Raw genomic sequence first — 21631 nt, 5'->3', positions numbered from 1 at the left:
TAATTTTATTTCAATAAAATTAATAAAATTATGGCAAAACCAATCATTCCGTAGATACAAAACACAACGGAAAGCAAAGAACAAGAAAGCAAAAGAGCAACATAACCACAATAAAGAACAAGAACGGAACAGATCAATAATAAAAAACAGAAAAGCAAAAGAGTAAAACGACCATAACAAAGAACAAAAATTGAACAAAAGACTGACCGAATCAATAATACAGAACAGAAAACAAAGGGCAATAAAGCAGAAGAACAAACTAACCAAAACAAACAATAAGAACACATCAATAACAAAGATCAAGAAAGCAAAAGAGCAAACTGGCCATAGCAAAGAATAAGAACAGAATAAAGAAAGGAAGGGACCAATACTAAAGAACGGAAAGCAAATAACAGGAAAGGAAAGAAGCAAATAGAAATTTAAAAGAAAGGATACCTCTATCATCTGGCTTTTTCTTCTTTTCCTGGGGCTGCTTTTTCTGTCCGTATCCTGCTTTCACTCCTTCTTCGTTATATGTCTTGACCAGAGCCTCAGCCTCTTCTTTATTCAGCTCCACGTATTCAACAATGTTCAACAAATCTCCCTCCTCAGGTGGAAGACGAAAGTTTGCTAAACACAAAGTAGTAATTTTAGAAAAATGTATAAATATATTTAATATTAAACTTTCTGCATGTAAAACAGAACATCCTACAATAGTTATCCCAACAGGGCTGGCCTTATAAGACAGAAACATGACGATTAACAATCATTCCACAGAGGGATGGTTGTTTTCTGTATACAAATATTGTGTTCTACAACAGTTATCCCACATGGAGATGAGGGAACTTTCAGAAATTTTGGCAAATAATTAACCATCTATACAGACAAATAGACAGAGAAAAATAATTGAGAGAAACTTAATGCTCTCAAAAAGTAGGGAGATAAAAAAAGTAATAAAAAAATGTCTTTCATAGGTTTTTTCTGTACCTTTCATTTCGAGAACTGCCTCGTTTGGCACGTCTTTGCCTTCTTCCGCTTCGCGTTTAGCAACGCGCTTCTTGAACTCTTCATCAGTTGGTACAATGACAATGGCACGTCGAATAAACTCTCCAAAGCATTTCAACTTTCGCCTCTGAGCGGATGGGTAGACGTTGGTCTGTATTGCATAGAGAGAGATTCCATAAAGAAATCAGTATATATATATATCAACAAATAGAATATATATCAACAACTAAAAGCCTCCGCAACCGTTTAAATGCTACTCGAGACTTTAAACAGAATAAGGGGATTCGGGCTTAAGTTAATCTTTTCATGCAAGCTATGTATGTTCAACGTCGTCGGTACACTTGCCCTCTCTCTCTTTAAGACCATTCCTCTTCATATTTTCCAACTTCAGGCAATATAGACTAGCCCCTTAGCCCCCTATGAGTACTCAACTGTTTTTTTAGTCACTAATAAAATATCTACAAGTCGTATAACAAAATAACTATTGAATGCCTTGCTAAAGAACAACTTTATAAATCCTCCACCTCCCTCGCCACATATTTTGCAACATTAGTGTTAACAGAGAACCACTCATAGCTTGCAACTGATTAACAATGCCCAGAATTTATCCCAGCTTTGAAATTGCCCTTTTCTAGCCTATGGCTACGGAGCTTATCATATTATCTATAACCTGAATAATACAAAGACTAAAAGTTCAAAAATTAAACTTCTAGTTACTGGGTACTAAACATATTTAGAACCCATGTGGCTAAGACTTTATACGAGAATTATAAGATTTTATACTCACCAAAAACAGAGAAGAGTGGAGGGGAATGGAGAGGGGGGTTGAATCGATTATAACAACAGCAAAAGAGCAATAAATGCCATGAAATGAGGCCTAAATTCCTCAATTCTTTATTTAAAATTATCCTAGCTCAATAAATACAAAAACTAATAAGTTCTTATACAAAATTGAACATGATTTGTCATGATCTGTCGGTTATTTGGTGCTAAGAGCAGCGTTGCCAGATAAGGCACATTTGCACCATTTGGTCACTTTTCTGAGGTGGCTGCAAATTAAATTCTTCAAATCAGCCTATTTTTCAAAGTGATTTATTTTTATATTGCACTTTCCACGCATATTCGTAAACAAAAATGGTGCCTTGGGCTCATTTGTGCTGTGCTATCTTGCACTAGGTATCTTGGAAAACTGCAGAGATTGTGTTTTTCAAGCTTCGCAACTCAAAAACCTTGAAGTTCAGATAGCCCTTATATATATTAACTATAATGAATTTTTTTTATTCTGTAATGCTCGATGCAATATTGAACAGTAATAGCGATGCATATCAGTGTTCACCTATCATGACCTTGAAGACTGCGAAGTAATTGCTTAAATGGAACAGTAATCCGCTATCAAATTATGAACTTAAAGTCGAACATTTTAGTTTTCTTCCTACGATTAAAAACAATAAAAAAAGACTAACTGTCCCTATAACTAGTCGTTTTCTCTTCATTGCCCAGTGCAAAGAGCGTTGGCTAATTTTCAAATATGGGCGACTGTGATTTTTCAAAATACTGCAAATTCCATTAAAAATTAAACAAAAAATAAAGTCCCCGTTTGAGAGAGAATAGGAGACAAGATTGTATTGATTGTCCCTGTCTTTCCTTTTGGGTCGAAAAAGTCGTTTCTTATCTACATTATCCGACACGGTTTTCTGGTGGTATCAGAATATTGTTGGGTATTGAGATTGCTACTTAAGTTGAACTTTTGAGTAATAAATGGCTGCAGACTTGAGTCTAAACTGCTGAGGATGAATGAATATAATTTATTTTTTACTGAGTGAACACCACTCTCATCCCCCCCCTAACTCCCAAATCCAATCTTTGAATTATTAAATAGCCTATTAAATTAGCTGATTATTGATGAGTGTTGAGCTGCTGTCCCTCCTTTCTAATATCTTCCAAATATCAAATAACTAAATTAAAAACTAGAATATACTAATAAACTATATAATATATAGTAAACTGTATACAATATTACGACCTTTCACAGCAATGTTAGGCAGTCGTCGTGATAAACAATCAGTCTATTCGTCTGATTTAACTTATAGGCTAGGACTATTTCTGTAAACAGAACAGTAATTGGCAATTATATTTTGATTCAAAACATATTCTTCCACAACAAAATATCTGCGTTGGATATAGAAGTGCAGCTGCTGCTCCCTCCCTTCAAATATTTGGTAACTTTTGCTCCCTTCTTAAAATCATACACAAATGCAAAAGTATATAATTTTTCAAATTAGCTTTTTTTATATAGGTTGCCTAGTACTAGAAGTGTTTCTAACAAGCAAACGTGAAAATTTTTTATTTTTCCTTATTTAAAATTCTTTCGATTTCCACTTAGTTAGCATTTGCGACTTTTCATCGCAAAAACAGGCGATAGTAGCGTCAATTATCAGGCTCTTAGTCTGATATACTAGCGTACAGACTACTGAATATTTCTTTAAACGAAGCCATGAGTGTCGATAAACAGGTTTTTCTACAACAGAAATATATAAGTTGAATATTAAAGAGCACTGAGCTCTTTAACTTTAGTAATAACGACCTTCTAATATTTAGTAATTTTTGTTCCCTTTCTACAATCAAATACAAACGCACTTAATTTTTTATCAAATTTGGTCTTTTTTATAGTTTTTTTTAGTGCTAGGAGCGTTAAAAAAACATTCAAATACAAACGCATTTAATTTTTATCAAATTTGGTCATTTTTAATAGGCTTTTTAGAATTTTCTGCTTTTGGCCGGGGGTGGCAATGCATGGTCTAGGATAAACCATTCGATGCTTCCCGTGTCCCCCCCTCCCCAGATTTCTCCAGGTACCCATTTAGAGCTGGGTCGACCCTGGCTGAACTTACAGAGTTACACCATTGACCCCCCCCCTCCAAACCAAAAAAACAGGGGCACCAGGACTCGAACCCCCCATTCTCAAAATTTCAAGTCTAGCGCGCTAACCACTCGGCTAGGACGGCAAGGAGTCCTATTTACACTAGTAAATATGACAAATTATGACTTTTACCAATTCAGAATCCTGTAAATTAAAGACAACTAAATTGAAAATAAAACGGAAATCTTTAGCTTATAATGTGTCTTTTCATAGCAATGAAAGAAGTAGTAGCGATGAAGTATCAGTCTGTTCGACTGATACAGGTTATAGACGGTGGACCACTTCCTTTCAGTAATTAGTCGATATGGCCTTCCCGACGACGGACTAATTCCTCAAATAAAATGCCCATCGAAAGGGAAGTTTTGATTCAAAACAGATTTTTCTGCAACAAAAATATTTCAGCTAAAACTAAAGTTTGTTGAGATGTTGTACCCTCCCTTCCGACATTTGGTAATTTTAGCTCCCTTTCTGCTAGTAAATACAAGTGCAAAAGGACATAATTATCCACGTGTTTTGTCACATTCTAATCTAGGAGTTCTGACGAGAGGTAGGTATCCCACTTCGAAAAGGTTTTAAGTAGACCGAGACGAACTGGCCGAGAAAGCATCCCTTCTGCCATTTCTTAGCCTGAAAATTGACGAAAATCCCCCAACATCTGCGGACATCTGCGTTGCAGTGAAGAAACTCAAGAGTGGAAGATCACCCGGTGAAGACTGCATAACTTCGGAAATGATCAAGGTATCATTGACGACACGCCTCTCAGTGTGGATACCACAGATTGCAACAGTCTGGCAGTCCGAAAAGGTCCCTGGCGACTGGACCAAAGGCATAATTTTAAGCTATTTAAGAAAGGTGATGCACTTATCTGCGATAACTGGCGAGGTGTAAACCTAATATCAGTACCAAGAAAGGTTGTAGCGCTTTTAATACTGGAGCGCCTGAAAAAAGCACTCAATCCGTTTCTGAGAGAAGAGCAACATGGCTTTTGTACAGGTAGATCTTATTCAAACCTCATATTCATGCTCAGGACTCTGATAAAAGACGCAAATGAGTGGTCCAACAAGATATATATGCTCTTCATTGATTTTGAAAAGACCTTCGATTCTGTGGACCGTGACACACTTTAGGAAATTCTACAGTATTATGGTAACCCCAAGAAAAGAACAAGTTTGATCAGGGTCTTTACAAAAATACGGTTTGTTGCAAGATAGAAAACGAGCAACTAGATACTTCAAAATATGTCAGGAGTGCGACAGGGATGCGTTTTATCACCGTTTTTATTTGTTATTGTAATGGGCCATGTTTTGAGAGAAGCGACTGGCTTTCGAGTAACAGTCAGAAATAAAATCCTCTCAGACCTCGACTTTGCGGATGATGTGGCACTTATGGAAATGAAAAAGCAGCGACTCCAGGAGCTCCTTAATAAAGTGAGCGTTAAAGCGGATAAAAGTTGGCCTAGACATCAACATAGATAAGACTAAATCAATGGCAACATCAGGCTCGCCAGTCAAGCTCCTGTACAAAAATCGTAGAGTCGAACAAGTCCATGAATTTAAGTACCTCGGAAGCTGGATCGACTACTCAGGAGAGGTGCAAAATGAGGTCAAGAGAAGAATTGGCATGGCAAACGCTGTTTTCAACTAACTTAAGCCAGTATGGAAATCAAAGAAGTACTCACTTGCACTAAAGCTGCGACTTCTTAATAGCAACGTTTAGTCCGTGATATTGTATGCCAGTGAGTGCTGGAAACCTGATGTTAGGACAGAGAAAAGACTCACAGCTTTCGAAAAGATGTGCTTGAGACGCATGCTGAATATCGGTTGGCGTCAAAACGTCAGCAACATCGAGATCCGCAGAAGAACTGGCCAGCCGATTATTACTGAAGTGCTTAAGAAGAAGAGGTGGAGCTATCTTGGCCATGTCCTTCGGATCGAGGACTCCAGAATCCCGAACCAGGTTCAACAATGGCAGCCGCTTGGGCGTCGACAGACGGGAATACCGAGAAACACGCTCAGACGCACGTACGATCGTGGTCTACACAGTGCTCACATATCACTACAACCACAGTGAGAGGATGTAATCGACGCAACGCCAATACGTAACGTTTACCGAGGCTTCGTCGATGCCCTATGCGCCACAGATGGCTCAGGAGGACCTAAGTAAGTAATTTGGGAGTTCTAGCTTCCTGCTGAATAAGACAAAGGGTGGTTAATCCCGGATTAATATTCTGTACACTCAAATAGCATTTATTTTGAAATTTAGATGTGACTTTTCAAATAAATTTATTTGTGATAAATCACAAATAATATTGGTGACTTTTCACAGAAAAATGGCAACGAACAATCACCAGTTGGTCTGATAAAGCCTTACAGACTACGAATAATTTCCTGAAACGGAGTAGCAATTGACAAAAGTCGGTTTTAAAATAAATTTTACAAATTGGGCTTGGAACAAAGTTACAAGCACTAAGACAAATAGTGCGTTCCCAAAGCTCAAATAATAAAATACCCACTTTAAATAGAGGCAAGTTTTAGCTACGACTAAGCTAGTGTTAAATCCTACCGTGAGGTATGCATAAAAAAATAATTAAAAACAGTAGCGTGTACTCTGCTAAGGGTCAGAGTAAAATTTATTTCAACTGCTCTCTTCCTCATCCCCCATCAAAAATTAGAATTCGCCCCCCCCTCTTCCTTAAGATAAAAAGAGTAGACTTATCAAAATTATAACTCTGGAACTATTCCTATTCAAAGAGAAAATATCCCATCCCCTAAAAAAAGTCTAAAATTGATATTTTACTTTACAAATACGACTTTTTCCCAAATATGGAGCGTATACCTACGCTCCATAAGACCCTTAAATGCCAAGTATACACAAAGAACATTTTAAAACATTCATCGAAAACAGAATTATTCACTATGAAACGATCAATCGTCAAGACTTATCCATCCCTTCAAAGAAGGTCGTTAAAAAAATAAGAGCTACAGATACATTCCTGATGTTAGTTACCTTTACATAAAGGTTAACTATAGCAACCATTAAAACCAGCTCATCCTACTCCAATTTTACGTTCTTTTTGAAAGTTTACGTTCGCAAGCTCGAAACACATGCCACACGAACGTAGTTTTACGTTCGTTAAACTTGCGCTTCAAAGAGCAAAGGCAATTCCATGAATAAAAAATTAAATTCGCATTAACAACATCGTCAGAAAAACAAGCTAACGTGCAGTTGTTTACGTGACCGTTATGAGTTAAATACGTTTAATCAGAGGCAAGACTATAGCGTTGCCTATAGTAAAGGACATACGGCTCCAATGTTTTATTATTTATTATTTTTTTTTCCCCAGAGGCACTTCAAATGGAAGGGGTCTTCGTATAAGCTTCAAAGGGGGCTCAGTTGATTGGAAATCGAGAGTTCTAGTGCCCTTTTTAATAGTCGAAAGTGATTGGAGAGCAACAAGCCCCTCCCACACCCATCATTCCCCCAAACCCATTCAATCAAAATTTTGAGATAGCCAGTTTGTTCAGGGTAGTCTATTTCCAGATAGAAAATATGTTTTTGAGGAGGATACTCCCCCACAACCCTCAGGGCAAGGGTTTTAAGTTATGCCCTAGGGGCATGTAAGGTTTTTATAGAAAGCATTGTCGTAGACTTCAAAAAGGGTTCATTCGATTGGATATTAAAAGGGCTAGTGTTCTTTTTAATAGTCGAAAATGATTGGAGGGCAACTAGCCCTCCCCCCCACCCATCATTTCCTCAAACACATACAATCAAAATTTTTAGATAGCAATTTTGTTCAGCGTAGTTGATTTCCAGATAGAAAATATGTTTTTGAGTAGGACACTTCCCCACAACCCTCAGGCAAGGGTTTTAAGTTATGCCCTGGGGGCATATAAGGTTTTTTATAGAAAGTGTTGTCGTAGAAACTTCAAAAAAGGCCCATTCGATTGGAAATTCAAAGAGCTAGTGCCCTTTTTAATAGTCGAAAGTGATTGGAGGGCAACTAACCCCCCTCTCACGCCGACCTTTTCCCCAAACACATCCAATCAAAATTTTGAGATAGTCATTTTATTAAACGTAGTTTTAAGTTCTGGGAATTAGGTCTTTGAGGATGACAACTCCCCACAGCCCTCAGGGCAAGGGTTGTAATTTATGCCCTGGGGGAATACAAGGTTTTGTATAGACAACGTTGTCGTAGAAACTTCAGAAAGGGCTCATTCGATTGTAAATTTAAATGGCTAGTTCCCTTTTTAATAGTCGTAAGTGATTCTAAGGCAATTGCCACCCTTCCACGCCCACCATTCCCGAAACACGTCCAATCAAAATTTTGATATAGCCATTTTGTTCAACGCAGTTGAAATTTCTGGAAATTATATGTTTGAGCAGGACATTCCCCCCACAGTCTTCAGGGGCAGGGGATATAAGTTATGCCCTGGGGGTATATATGGTTTTTATGGAAGGAATGCTCGTATAAACTTCAAAGAGGGCTAATTTGATTGGAAATTGAAAGTTCTAGTTCACTTTTTAAGCGTCAAAAGCTATTAGAGGGTAACCAGCTCCACCCCCCCCCCAAATGCATCCAACAAAAATTTTAGTAGAGCTATTTTGTAAAAAATAGTTGAAAGTTTTGTTATATTGTCATATAACAAAAATTCTGGTGTCGACACAACCCCCAAGGGCCCGGGTGCATGCATTGTAAGTTATGCCCTGGGGGCATATATGGTTCTTATGGGACGGATGCTCGTTTTAAATGCAAAAAGGGCTGATTTGATTAGATATTGAAAATCCTCGTTCACTTTTTAATAATCAAAAGAAATTGGAGGGCACCTACCCTCTCTCCACGCCCTTTTTTCCTCACAACCGTCCGATAAGAACTTAGAGAGTTTTTTTTTTTAATAGTTCAAAGACCAAATGACAAAAACTCAGGTGTCGTCAGAACCCCCCAGGGTCCGGGCCAGGCGTTATAAGTTATGCCCAGGGGCATATATTGTTCGTAGGAAAGGGATTCTCGTATAAATTTCAAAGAGGGCTCATTTGATTGGATATGGATATTGAAAGTTCGAGCTCACTTTTTAATAGTCAAAAGAGATCCGAGGGAAGCTGCCCCCACCCACGCCTTCTTTTTCAAAACCCATCTGATGAAAATTTTGAGATAGACATCTTGTTAAAAAAAAAATAGTTCAAAGGTCGGATAAGAAAAACTCCGGTGTCAATACAATCCCCCAGGGCACAGGGGATGATGTTCTAAGTTATGCTCTAAGGGCATGTATGGTTTTTATGAAAGGGATGTATGTATAAACTTCATAGAGGGCTCATTTGATTGGAAATTGAAAGTTCTAGTTCACTTTTTAAGAGTCAAGAAAGTTAAACTAGTCCCCCCACGCTCTTTTTTCCACCCGTTTCCCCCCTCCCCTCTTAAGGATATAATCATTTCATGAACTTTGACAAATTCTGAGTTACAAAAGCGAAACTTTCAGAAACTGATCTGCAGAAGACACAAAGTTCAAAGAAATCGTTTTCAAGTTCATTACTTTTCTGCATCCTGATGTATAAGGTCTTGAAAAATGTGCCTTAAATTTGAAACATGAAATAATCTTAATATGGCTCAAAATCTTACAAAATTTGGATTTTCTTTTAGAAGGCTTGAGACAAAGACAAGCAGATTTAAACTAGAATTATTGAACATGATAACCCCCCCCCAAAGGTTGATACAGGTATAGGATCTCTTAAGTAATTTCTGAAAGTTCAATTCTCCCAATGCAACTATTTTCCAAAAAAGCAGAAAAATATATCTGGAATTTCAGCTGAAGGTAAGCTAAAAGATCAATCACTAAAATTTGTCGATTCCTAAAAAAGAAACAAAATACAAAATTTGTCTCCATCACTCTTTTTCGTTTCGCCTTTTTTGAAACTACACCAAGTTAATTGGATATTGTATTCAAAAGCTAATGTTCATAGAATCGAAATACCTCCACATACCATTTGATGGACTCTTGAATTAAAATCAAGTTCGTGAACTACGATGAAAAAGTTGAGAGACTAAAAAAAAGAAGAGCCAAGACAGATAGTCTGGGTGAGAGGCAAAACTGGCATAAGCCTTTTTCAGAATTGTATATAATTGATGTCACTTCATTTCATGACTCCGGGGGGAGGGGGCATGATTACCAACGCTGCAATTAAATTTCATTCGTAATATAATTTGATAGTAATATAAATACTAGGAAATTTACAGTTCTCGCAAATGTACAAAGAATACAATAGATTCAATGAAAATAGTTGTTTATTATTATTCTTTTTTAAGATTGACTGTAGCAGTCAATAGCAATATATCATCCGAAGCAATTTTATATTCTATTCAAAAATTCACGCTCGTAAACTTGAAATTGCTCTCGTAAACTTGAAATTGCTCTCGCAAAACATATGCTACAAAAAAGAGGAATACTTCTCCTTAAATCACCTCATTCGCAGAAAAATATTTAGTTATTTACTAATAAAACAGCAATCGTTAAGACCTATTTGACTTTGAAAGAAGTCAATAAAAAGTATCGCTGTACAATATTTTTCTTCGTTTGTGGCTTATTTTTCTTTCTTTTTTAAGCCAACTCATTCTACATCAATTTCAGCTTAAAAATCCACTCAGCTTAGAATACCTTATTACAAAATACGCTGCTTGATAGTGGCTTAAAAACTCAACTTAAAACTCATAGTGGCTTTCAATTTATCTGGCCACTTCACCGAATAAATTTTTCTTCTCTTTAACTTTAAAGTGGACTTTAGCAGTTAATAAAGCTAGTTTATCCAAACAAAAATATTTTGCCTCAACCGTCCCCAACCCCTAGACAAATTTTAAGATTTCCTTCCCTCATCCCTTCCCAAAACTCTCTCTGGAATTTTCAACCTGATTCCTCAAGCCATGTTCAAAATGTTCCAAATACATGTTTTGATACTGGATTTATAAATTGCCTTTCAATTTGCTCTTCACTGTGGCAAGGCGAATTGGCCTTCGTCGTGGCCACATATTCTAAATTCCACCAGAAAGTATTGATTAAACTAAAAATTTCATACAGCTTTCTTCGTTTGTAGCCTTTTTTTCCTTTCTTTATTAAGAGTGACTTTAGCAGTCAATAAAACTAGCTAATCCTAGATCGATTTCATAATCGGCCTAAAAGTCCACATTCATAAACTCAAAACATAATCTTTAATATTTTTAAATATATTGTCTATGTTCAGTTTTTATATCTATACTTAAATATTTTATGTTTTGAAAATCTTATAGCTATGTTTAAAAAGACATGCTTATGATTTTATACCTATGCTCCGTAAGACCCTTAAATGCCAAGTATACACAAAGAACATTTTGAAACATTCATCAAAAACAGAATTATTCACTATGAAACGATCAATCGTCAAGACTTATCCATCCCTTCAAAGAAGGCCGTTAAAAAAATAAGAGCTACACATACTTTCCTGATGTTAGTTACCCTTACATAGGTTAACTAAAGTTTACATAAAGGTTAACTATAGCAACCATTAAAACCAGCTCATTCTACGCCAAGTTTACATTCTATTTGAAAGTTTACGTTCGCAAGCTCGAAACACATGCCACACGAACGTAGTTTTACGTTCGTTAAACTTGCGCTTCAAAGAGCAAAGGCAATTCCATGAATAAAAAATTAAATTCACATTAGCAACATCGTTAGAAAAACAAGCTAACGTGCGGTTGTTTACGTGAACGTTTTGAGTAAAATAGGCTTAAGAGAAATGGTCATTACTGAAACGTCAAAATCGACTCAACCTTTTAAAATATAACCTTTGTCATTCTATAATCAACGTGTGTAATTTCCTTAAAAAAGACACGCATTTTGAATTGGAATAGGAACCGAAACAACGGTTGGAATTGACTTGCAGTCAATAGAACCAACTCATGCTATGTTAAAATTATATGCTGAATTTTACGTTCGCAAACCGTAAATATCTTTGCTTTTACACAACGTAGTTCCTAAGGAGGAAAGTTAATTCTACGAATCTTAATTAAATTGGTGCTCACAACAACAGTTGAACAAGCTAGCATGTAGTTATGAGCATTAACAGAGTTATGAGTTATGAGCATTAACAAACGTTTCCTAAAACATTTATTGTAACTGTCAATTTCTAAAACTGATTCAATCTTTATTATATTACTACTATCGCTTTTCAAAGAACGAATCATGGGTATAGAACTACGATTTGGACATTAGAAGCTAAGCAACGAATTTAACTGACTTTAGTAGTCAACAAATAGCTTTCAATCCAAAAATGTTAACAATCTAATCGAAACTATACGTTTGTCAACTCGTGATACATGCCACCTTCGTTCGTAAAACTTACACTCCCAATAGGACGAGTGTTCTCCGAGCCGTAATTGAATTTGCGTTCGTTTACAGCCGTTGATTTATCGATTGTTAAAATCGATTCAAACTTTTTTAGATAATCGTACAAAAAACGGGGGTTAAAGGCTTGGATTGACTTTAACAGTTCTAACAACTAGCAAATCTTATGGCAACTTAAAGTTTACGTTCGAAAAACTCAGATTCAGTTACGTTCGTGGAGCTTTGCACCCTAAAGAGTAGGAATAGTAATTCTGAATATGCGTTCGGAACATTGATCGCGAAATAGTTAGCGCGTACCTGTTTGCGCAAACTGTCAATAATAATTATAAAAAAGTTCACCAAACCATTCAGGTGTGGTCATTACTCAACTACTGAAATAGATACAACCTAATAAGATAAACAACTATCAATATTTCAAAATAAATATGTTTATATAACCGAAAATTGATATTGGCCAAACAGCTACTTGGATTAACTTTAGCAATCCACAAAACAGGCTCATTCTATGCCACTTTTACATCCCAATTTAAATTTACGTCCGTAAACTTAAAAGGCGTGTCATATTCCACGTAACGTTCCAAACACAGAACGTTTTCCTAACATTTCGATAACCTCCAAAGAGAAACAATGGCAATTCTCTTAGCTGAAAAACTTGCACTGAAAAAAAAAAATTTAGAACGAGCTAATTTGCAATATAACGTTATGCAATATAACGCAAAGTAAAATTATATTTATCTAAAAAACATTACGAGAAGTTAAACGAAGATTATAAAAAAAAACCGTTCGGTAAAACGCTTACGGCCATTACTCTATTGTTAAAATCGATTCAACATTTATAAGATAATTACAACCATTTTTTCAAAGGGATACAAGTAAAGGACCGGGATTTAGACAGGAGAGGTGAGACTTGAGATTTGGAAGTGCGGGGGGGAGGGGGAGGCAACTGGGTTCAGGGACTTAGTCTTGAGTATACCTGATCAAGGATATAGTTTCTTCTTCTTTTAGCCCCGATGACTAAAAGACGGTTGAGACATTCGGTACATCTTTGAATCAATTGATCCCAGCGACCAGCATAGTTCTTCTTCCTCGTGAGTCCAGCGACTTTCATTTTATCCAACATGGAGTTCGTACCAAGAATATTGTAATTCTTGTCCTTGTTTTCAGCGGCATATTTACTTGCCCAAGTTGTTTTCCCTGAACCTGGCAGACCACACAGCATTATTATCTATAAATGAGAAAAAACATATATGAAAAAAGTGAAAAAAAAAACAGGTCTAGTGACTTATAAAGAGACTTTCGATGATTATTCTCACTACAAGAAAGAGTTTAATTTAAGAGAAAGAGAAAAACGGGTTCAATTTAATAAAGCAGTGACAGGCGTACTAAAAAAAAAGCAACAACAAAATATTAATTAATAACAAAAAAATAAAAAAAAAATCCAAATATTTCAACTCCAAATCCAGGAGCCTTTATTAACGAAAAAACAAACAAACTCAGTTTATCATTTAAAGAACAACAGAAACAAAAAAGAAGAAAGAACAAAAGACGAAACAAATAAATAAAACCTTTTCTCTCTTAAACTCTTTCTTGTAAATGGAAAAGCAGTGTGATCTAAGAAATTATTTACTAATTTGCATTACACTACATCAAAGAGCGGAGTAAATTGACATAAATTAGAGGATTTTGATTTGCTAGACTATCATGCCCATCCACGTACACAGGAGCTTGTCTCGGGGATCACTAGTTGATTAAAAAGAGATAAAAAAACGGAATCGGTTAAGGAAACTGAATATTTTAAATTTAATGTCTGCTAGTTTTTTTGTTATATAATGCTGGATTTTTATTCAGCAATGCCAGGTAAATAGTATATTACAAACTAGGAGCTTAGCATTTCTATTGTCACACATGGATGTTCAGCTGAAACTGGAAAAGAAAACCTATATTTCCTGTAGCATCTGTGTTTTTTTTAGTAGTTTAATGTTTGGAAGCACTGAAGTCAGTTTTATGATAGGAAATTGGTAGGCAATTGTTTTTATTTGGCTGCATAGGGTTTCTAAAGAAACATATCTAACTAATTCAGGTCATTCACTTAATTCAACTATTAACAATTCAATGAAGAGCAAATTAAAATAATCTTATTTTAAGCGCTTTCTCTTAGTGTAAACTAGTGATTAGACACATATAGGGGATGACAGGGAAATTTGATACCTTCCCAATACATCTATATATATATATATATATAATATATATATATATATATATATATATATATATATATATATATATATATATATATATATATATATATATATATATATATATATATATATATATATATATATATATATATATATATATATATATATATATATATTGCGAGGGTCAAATTTTTCAGAAAACTGCAAAATTTGAAACTTTGCTTTTTCTCCTCACTCGGATCTTCCATTCTCTTAGTTGGGCCTCATATCGCTTGGACCTACGGTCAGAGGTGCACTAAGGGAGGGTGTGGCATGGGTCCCCTAAAATCCAAAATTTTCCCGAATTTCTTATTTAAACTTAAAAAAAAAAAAAAATTATTATTGGGTCCCCTTTCGCATACATACCTGCCTTCGGCCGTCGAAAAACTTCACTAGTGCATTCTCTATTTAAAATAAAAACAACTATCTATAGAATACATGAGAATTTCCGTACAATGGCTGTTTTTGAAAAGTTTGAATATAGGTAAAATTTATGTTATGTCATTTATGCAAGTGCCAATATTTTCATATCGAATTTCCAATTTAACAAATTCTTGTTAAAAAAAATGAACAAATTTTGGATTTTGGTTTGAAGTTCCAATCTACATAAAGAAGATATTCAAAACCAATGGCTCACCTCACATTCTTTGCGAGTAGGAGGTGGTTGAGGTCCTTGCACCCTCTCTTCTACAGGAATTTTCCCAATAAATGTATAACCTTCTTGAATGGGAAACCAAGGTGTCTCCATCTGACCAAAGTTGCATTCAAAGTCGCAGTTCTTAGTAAGAACGTGGGGAAAGAGGGCTCTGTTACCAAGTTCCTCAGAAGTGATTGCAAAGGCTTCTCCGAGGTCCTTGTCGTTTTTTGCATAAGATATCTTGGCACCTTCTTCACCGATATCCTTGAAAAGAAAACTAAATCGTTAATTTTACTAAAGAAAATTATATCCAGCAATAATTAACCAAAGAAAAAAAAGAAAAGAAAGAAACAAAAACATGAGGTAATATACATCCTAACACAATATTAGGTTTTCGCTGGTACTCTTACCGACGTGCTACCTAACACTTTCTGTTAAGTTTTTGTAATTATAATGCAATAAAATGTATAATAAGGGGTAAACATTGAACTAAGACAGTGAAAAACTATACAAACTAATAAAAAAACAAAAGAAAAAATAAACTGAATGTTTCGGCTGTACATCCGGAAGCTTTTATAAACGAAAAAAAGCTGTTTCAGCTGTGTAGTCTAGTTTTTATTTCTGCGGATAATGGCTTCCAATGTTGAACCCAAATTCTTTGGGTTTGTTAACAGGATATTCGTTTTTTCACTGTCAAGGTCAAGGCGACTTGGAGTTTGTTCTAGGAGGCGGGGCGAACAAAACAATTTGGAGTATATAATTTTTTTTTCTTTTTTTATACCTGTCCTCCCACCAGCTGTGCTTTGAGCTTTTTTTAAAATTTGCTTTCAAAGCGATTTAGTAGCAGCAAAGAAATGTAATGTTTTATTATTTTCAAGCAAAAATGCCTTAAACGACGGTGTAAGAAATACCAAGTAACTGTGGCAATTATTATTGCACACAAGATAATATGTAAGTAGATCTTATGAATAATTTAAAAGTCACGAATTTTCTAAACTCTGTTACAGATAAGACCGCAGTTACTTGTCGGAGGGACGTATTAAATAACATGTGACTGCGGCAGTTATTATGTTAGTAGAGCCCACTATAATTTAGAAAAACGACGGCAACAACACGAGGATGATATAACCGAGGTTTCAAATTCTAACAGTGCTCCCAGTTCTTAAGATTCTGCTCTAAGCAGCCATATTTTTGAATACTCTAGCCGAGCGATACTTTTTTAAATCACCTCCCTCATTAGTAAAGATTTTGGGTAAGTTTTTCGGTGGGCAATAGAAGTTTAACTTAGGTTAAATAACAATACTTCTTTAATTAGATATTGGTGAAAGTATTCACTCAAAACATTATATGCAAATTTAATTAAAAACAATTTAACAAATTTGACTCTTAAAAAGGTTACTAGAACTTTCAATTTCCAATCGAATGAGCTCCTTCCAAAGTTTTACGACAACTCTTTCTGTACTAAGTACCTTAGTCAGAAAAAAAATTCACTGTGTTCACTTTCCTCTTTAATTTGACAGCGCTATTGCCCTGCCTATGATAGGGCTAGAACACTGTTTCTGATATGAAACAACCAAAAATTTGTTCTGTCGTGAATGAAAATTTCAACGCCTTCTCACTGAATTCACCCGAATGATAAATAGCTAATACCAATGATTCTGTATCAAACAGACCTTTTAGGCTAGCTGCCGGAAAAACGATAAAAGCATTAAAAATCGGCTCTTGATTGGTATTCACCTCAATGAATTGCCTTGTTTCGTGTTTTTTTCTTCAGTCCTGGTTGGACTGAAGCATCTTCCTTGAAGTTATGATTCTAGGACCGTTTCGATCTTTAATTTTAGTTTTAATGATCACGCATTTTATAGCCAGTCTTGTTTTATTTTTGTCTGCGCTTTGCTGGGGACGGCCCTTGGAAATGGAGCAGAAATATTCAATTGGATATAAAAAAATTTCAATGTCTTAAATTAATTCCTCATTATCATATCTATTGTTGTTTGTTCGATAAAATCGTTGTTATTTAAGTCCTACTGTTCCCTTTTCGAAATTTACAGTACAAATTTATAACATTGGAAATAATGATAAGCTTTTGGAATACTATAACACAGCCCCTTACAAAAAAAAAGAAAAAGAAAATATCGCAAATTTCCAATCTATTGTTTTGCACTTTGCACTCTTCCTTTAAGGGGAAAAAGACCCCCTTTCGACAGGACAACCAGCATTCTTAAAGGCCCTTTCAGACTGCCCACACTTTAAGAAAGAACGTGAAGGAAATATAATAAACCATCTCACCAAGTAAGCTGTTAAGACATCATTAAGTCCAAAGGTGGTTCCGTAGTTACTAAATTTCAGGTCTACTGACTTTTTGCCTGTTCCGCCATAACCATAAGACAATGGCTCTTCACCTAAAATAAGTAAATAAAAATAGTGTAATTAGTACAATCAGAAGAATTATAATTTATTCAAGTTATAAATAGAACCTTCTCTTTTGGCTACAGAGAAAACTCATATTTTAACCAAGAATACACCCCTTTGCTTCGAAAAAATTTGTTTGGTAGATAAAATTAATTAGATTAACTTAATTGGGTAAAAATATAGAAAGAAAATTCAGCCTAACTAGCAAGCTAATTGCGTAAATTGGCCAACCTAGTCAAATGACTGAGATTAAGTATGATTCTTGACATTTGAGCTAGTATTTTCCCGAGTACTTTTTCTCTGGAAGGAGTCAATCAATTCTTTCTAATAATTTTTAGTTTTAATTGATAGCTTATTTAATTAATTAATGACTTCCACGTAAACTTTAGCTCTACTGAATTTTTGGCAGTGCTACAATAACCATGAGACAAAAGCTCTTCAACTAAAATGAGTTAATAAATAACACAACTATATATTAAGAACCATAGTGTAATTTCGTCTCTTTTATGGGCATAAATTTGCTATGGGGAACGTGAGGCATCTACCCCTCCAGACCCCCCCCAGCGAAATGTGTATAAGAACTTGGTTCTAGTGGGGCCTAAGTTTGAAAACTGTAGAAAACATGTGACAAAACTAAGTCAGTTTTGACTTGCTTTTGTAAGTCAAAACTGAAATTTCCTTCATTTTTCAAGGAAAATTCCTGGACGAACAGTGAATTGTAATATAATTTCTTCAAAACTAACAAAAAGCGCAAAATGAAAAGTGTTTTCAAAATTTGACTGCATTAGGGGGGAGGGGTAAACATTGTATGACTACAAGTGGAGGTATACTTGCACATGCAGCATTTCTTTTATTAAATCAATTACCACAAATACAAACTAAGTATAACATGGGAATTCAATTGATGATAAACCCGTTATTCACTAGACGAAGCAGGATTATCTTTATCCAAATTTACTAAAGGTAGTTGATAAATTTGAAAAGTCAGAATCTATCTTTTATTTATTATATTTTTATTATATAAAAAGATCTACTACTGTAAATATAAAAATGCTAAATCAATAAGCTAATAAAAATAAACAAATATAAAAATGCTAAATTGGCAGTGGACAGTTTATTCAGTCATCAAAGCACAATTACTTTTATTCAATGTTGTTACCTATAATAATAATCTGTATTTAAAATATGTCGATTATGATCATGAAGTAGAGTCTATAGTCTTTGGGCCTTTTCTTTACGATATGGGCCTCTTCTCTCCAAATTAACTGCCTTCGGCTAGGGCTGCAATGCGTAGTTGGGGACAAATCATCCGAGGATTCCCGTGTTTTCCCTCTAGATTTCTCCAGGTACCCATTTAGATCTGGGCCAAATCTGGCTGACCTTACAGAGAACCACCATTAACCCCCGTTAAAAACCCAATCAGCGACGACACCAGGACTCGAACCCCTGTTTTCAAGAGTTTAAATTCAGTGCGCTAACCACTCGGCTAGGACGGTCAACTATCGCAAATTCGAAACAATAAATATATAAGCTAATAAAGTCTTGACTAATAGTCTTCGGAAATTTTTTTATGACATGAGATCAACTACCACAAATACGAAATGCTAAATAAATAAGCTTATAAAAATGCTCAAGTGGCAATAGACACGTTATTCACTCATCAAAGCACGACTATTTTTATTTTTGATTTACTTTTAAACATCGTCAAACATACATGTCAACAAATCTGAGTTTGAAGTACAAAGGACAACGAAATCCGATCCTCTGAATTGGTTAAGCAGAAATTTACAGATATCTATATGTTTAAAAAAATTTAAGGAAAAACAGACACTTCAATTTTTTTTTACAAAAAAGACCTTTCAAATATAGTTATGCAGTTAATGCTAGTAACAAGTGCAAATTAAAGGGTGAAAAATCAAAAAAAAAGCTAAAAATATTCAGCACCAAACACGTTCAGAAAATGTAGCTTTCTTTTGACGGTGTAGCTGTGTTTGGGAACCAACACTGTTAATGTTCGAATTTTTTTACAGAGGAAAAGTGGTGTAACATTCAACTAAGTTATCGTTAATTTTCTCATGGCTCAACACAGTCGAAAATGTGATGCGGCCTTTAAAACTCCATATTTTGAAAAAAAAAACGAAAGAAAATCTGCACAAATATACCTAATTATTATAACCAATTTTTAACAATATTAAGTATAACAAAATTAGGTAGAATAACCATACCTAATTGGCCCATGGCACAAAAAAAACTGATTGATTCGCTCCACACTTTAAACTAAATCTTAACTTTTGAGAGCGAAAATGGTGTATCTTTTTTTCTCGAAATGCAGTCTTAATAATAGGCCATTTAATTTTATTATTTTTAGCCAAGCCAAACTCATACAGCCAGGTAAATCTAAATTTTCTCCCCTTCCGTAAGGTGATACGGTATCTTAAAAATCGTCTTGCGAGCTTCTGGGTCAGCTGTCCGTCAAACAGACGAAGGGCCCATTAGCGAATACTCCCAGGGGACTGGCTATAATCGAATTTGTGGTTTGACTGAGTAAGCTTATCAACCAAAGTGGGTGACACAGGGAACTCCCAAAGCGGTCAAATTATTCAAATGATGATTCCTTTGAGCTGATTTTAGCGTTTTGATAGCAGGTATGCCAAAACATATTTAGGGACCACCCTTTCCTGACCTTCGAAAAGAAAACTGTTATCTATTCAATCAATCAGACTTCACACTTTCTGACGATGTAAGCTTCATTAAAACTAAACGATTTATAAGATTTCATGGAAAGCAGGTGTTGGTTTTTATTTTTCTCTCAATCATTTTGAGCTCTTATCCAAACTCTACAAGTTTCGGCAAGACCGCCAAATTAATTGTAGATGGTTCGGCCAAACAAAACGAAAAAAATTCTAAAGCACGAGAAAGGGTACCATATGAAATATATACGAGATAGGCGCCAAATCCCTTCAAAATACAATTCCATAGCTATAGCTATACTTCAGTTCATTCTCAGTCTTTTTAAAAATTCTAGATTGTTGGGGTATACATTAACCTTGTTCGACACCTTTATTTCTAAAATAAAAAGCCAAAATATACATATCCTAAACATGTAATACTTAATATATTATACATATAGATAAAAATACGTATTATACAGAAAATATACAAATTATTTACCTAGTTAATATATTCTTACCTAGCTGCATAGTAGAATCCGTAGCTGAAAATCCCACACGAACAACATGGGGATTCACTTCAGCACCCAAATGCTTAACATCATTTTCTTTGGTAATCTTCACTTGGAATACAATCTTCCCTTTGGCAACACCGTAAGTACACCGTGCACCAGCCCACATGTAGCCAAAACCACTAGTAGAAATTGGAGAAGCTTTGTTCATATTTTCCTTGTCAATAACCAAATGCAGGTCACTATTATCTAGAAAATTAAAATTATAATTAAAATTTCATTTTAGATAAATCAAATGTTACCTTACCTTACTATGCCTTATTGTTTCATCTGGTGTGTCTTGGTCGCATGCTCACCGATGGTGTGCGTAGCGCTTCCTTCGACCCTGAGAGCAAGTCGTGGCTGGGGGGCAAATCATCCGACATTTCCCGTGTTTTTACCCCAGATTCCTCCAGGGACCCATTTAGAGCAGGGTCGACTGAGCTTACAAAGTCACACCGCTGACCGCCGTTCCAAACCAAATAACACAGGACTGAAACCCTGCCTCACAGACGAAGCATTTCAAGTCTAGCGCGCCCAATATATATTCAAGAAAAAATTAGAAAAACGTTTAGTTCAATAATACGGCTACGTCGTATCTATAGTCATAATATTTTAGGTTCTCTTTTTAATGCGGTTGCCCTCCCGCATATTCACTATCCTTCCCTTCTTTTTCGAGATCTTTAAAAATCCGAGATTTTTATATTCGCATTGACTATTTTAAATATTCTAAGTTTCCATTTAGTTTTCCAATTTGATTTGATAACACTGAATTAGTCCCGAGACTTACAATTAGAGAGGTTGGAATTAACTAAGATTAAGATAATTTCTAGATTAAGATTAAGAAAATATGCC

The 21631-nt window shown here is 35.3% G+C and overlaps 1 protein-coding gene across 1 annotated transcript in view; it reads right to left on the bottom strand.

The window, feature by feature from the left end:
* The window catches only part of LOC148953793 (heterogeneous nuclear ribonucleoprotein U-like protein 1), a 54692-nt gene that overhangs the window by 7652 nt on the left and 25409 nt on the right, over positions 1-21631 (bottom strand). The window contains exons 6-11 of the mRNA XM_089085637.1: positions 20747-20986; positions 17434-17546; positions 15145-15408; positions 13244-13495; positions 967-1135; positions 436-609 (exon numbers count right to left, since the gene is read on the bottom strand). Of these exons, the coding sequence (XP_088941763.1) occupies positions 436-609; positions 967-1135; positions 13244-13495; positions 15145-15408; positions 17434-17546; positions 20747-20986 (1212 nt within the window). The remainder of the gene's footprint in view (positions 1-435; positions 610-966; positions 1136-13243; positions 13496-15144; positions 15409-17433; positions 17547-20746; positions 20987-21631) is intronic.

This window comes from Artemia sp. Qi Xiang Cuo, chromosome 3 (genome assembly GCF_049724085.1).
Source record: "Artemia sp. Qi Xiang Cuo chromosome 3, ASM4972408v1, whole genome shotgun sequence".
Classification (NCBI taxonomy): domain Eukaryota; kingdom Metazoa; phylum Arthropoda; class Branchiopoda; order Anostraca; family Artemiidae; genus Artemia; species Artemia sp. Qi Xiang Cuo.
The sequence above is the reverse complement of the archived record's forward strand: the minus strand, read 5'-3'. Positions and strand labels throughout refer to the sequence as shown.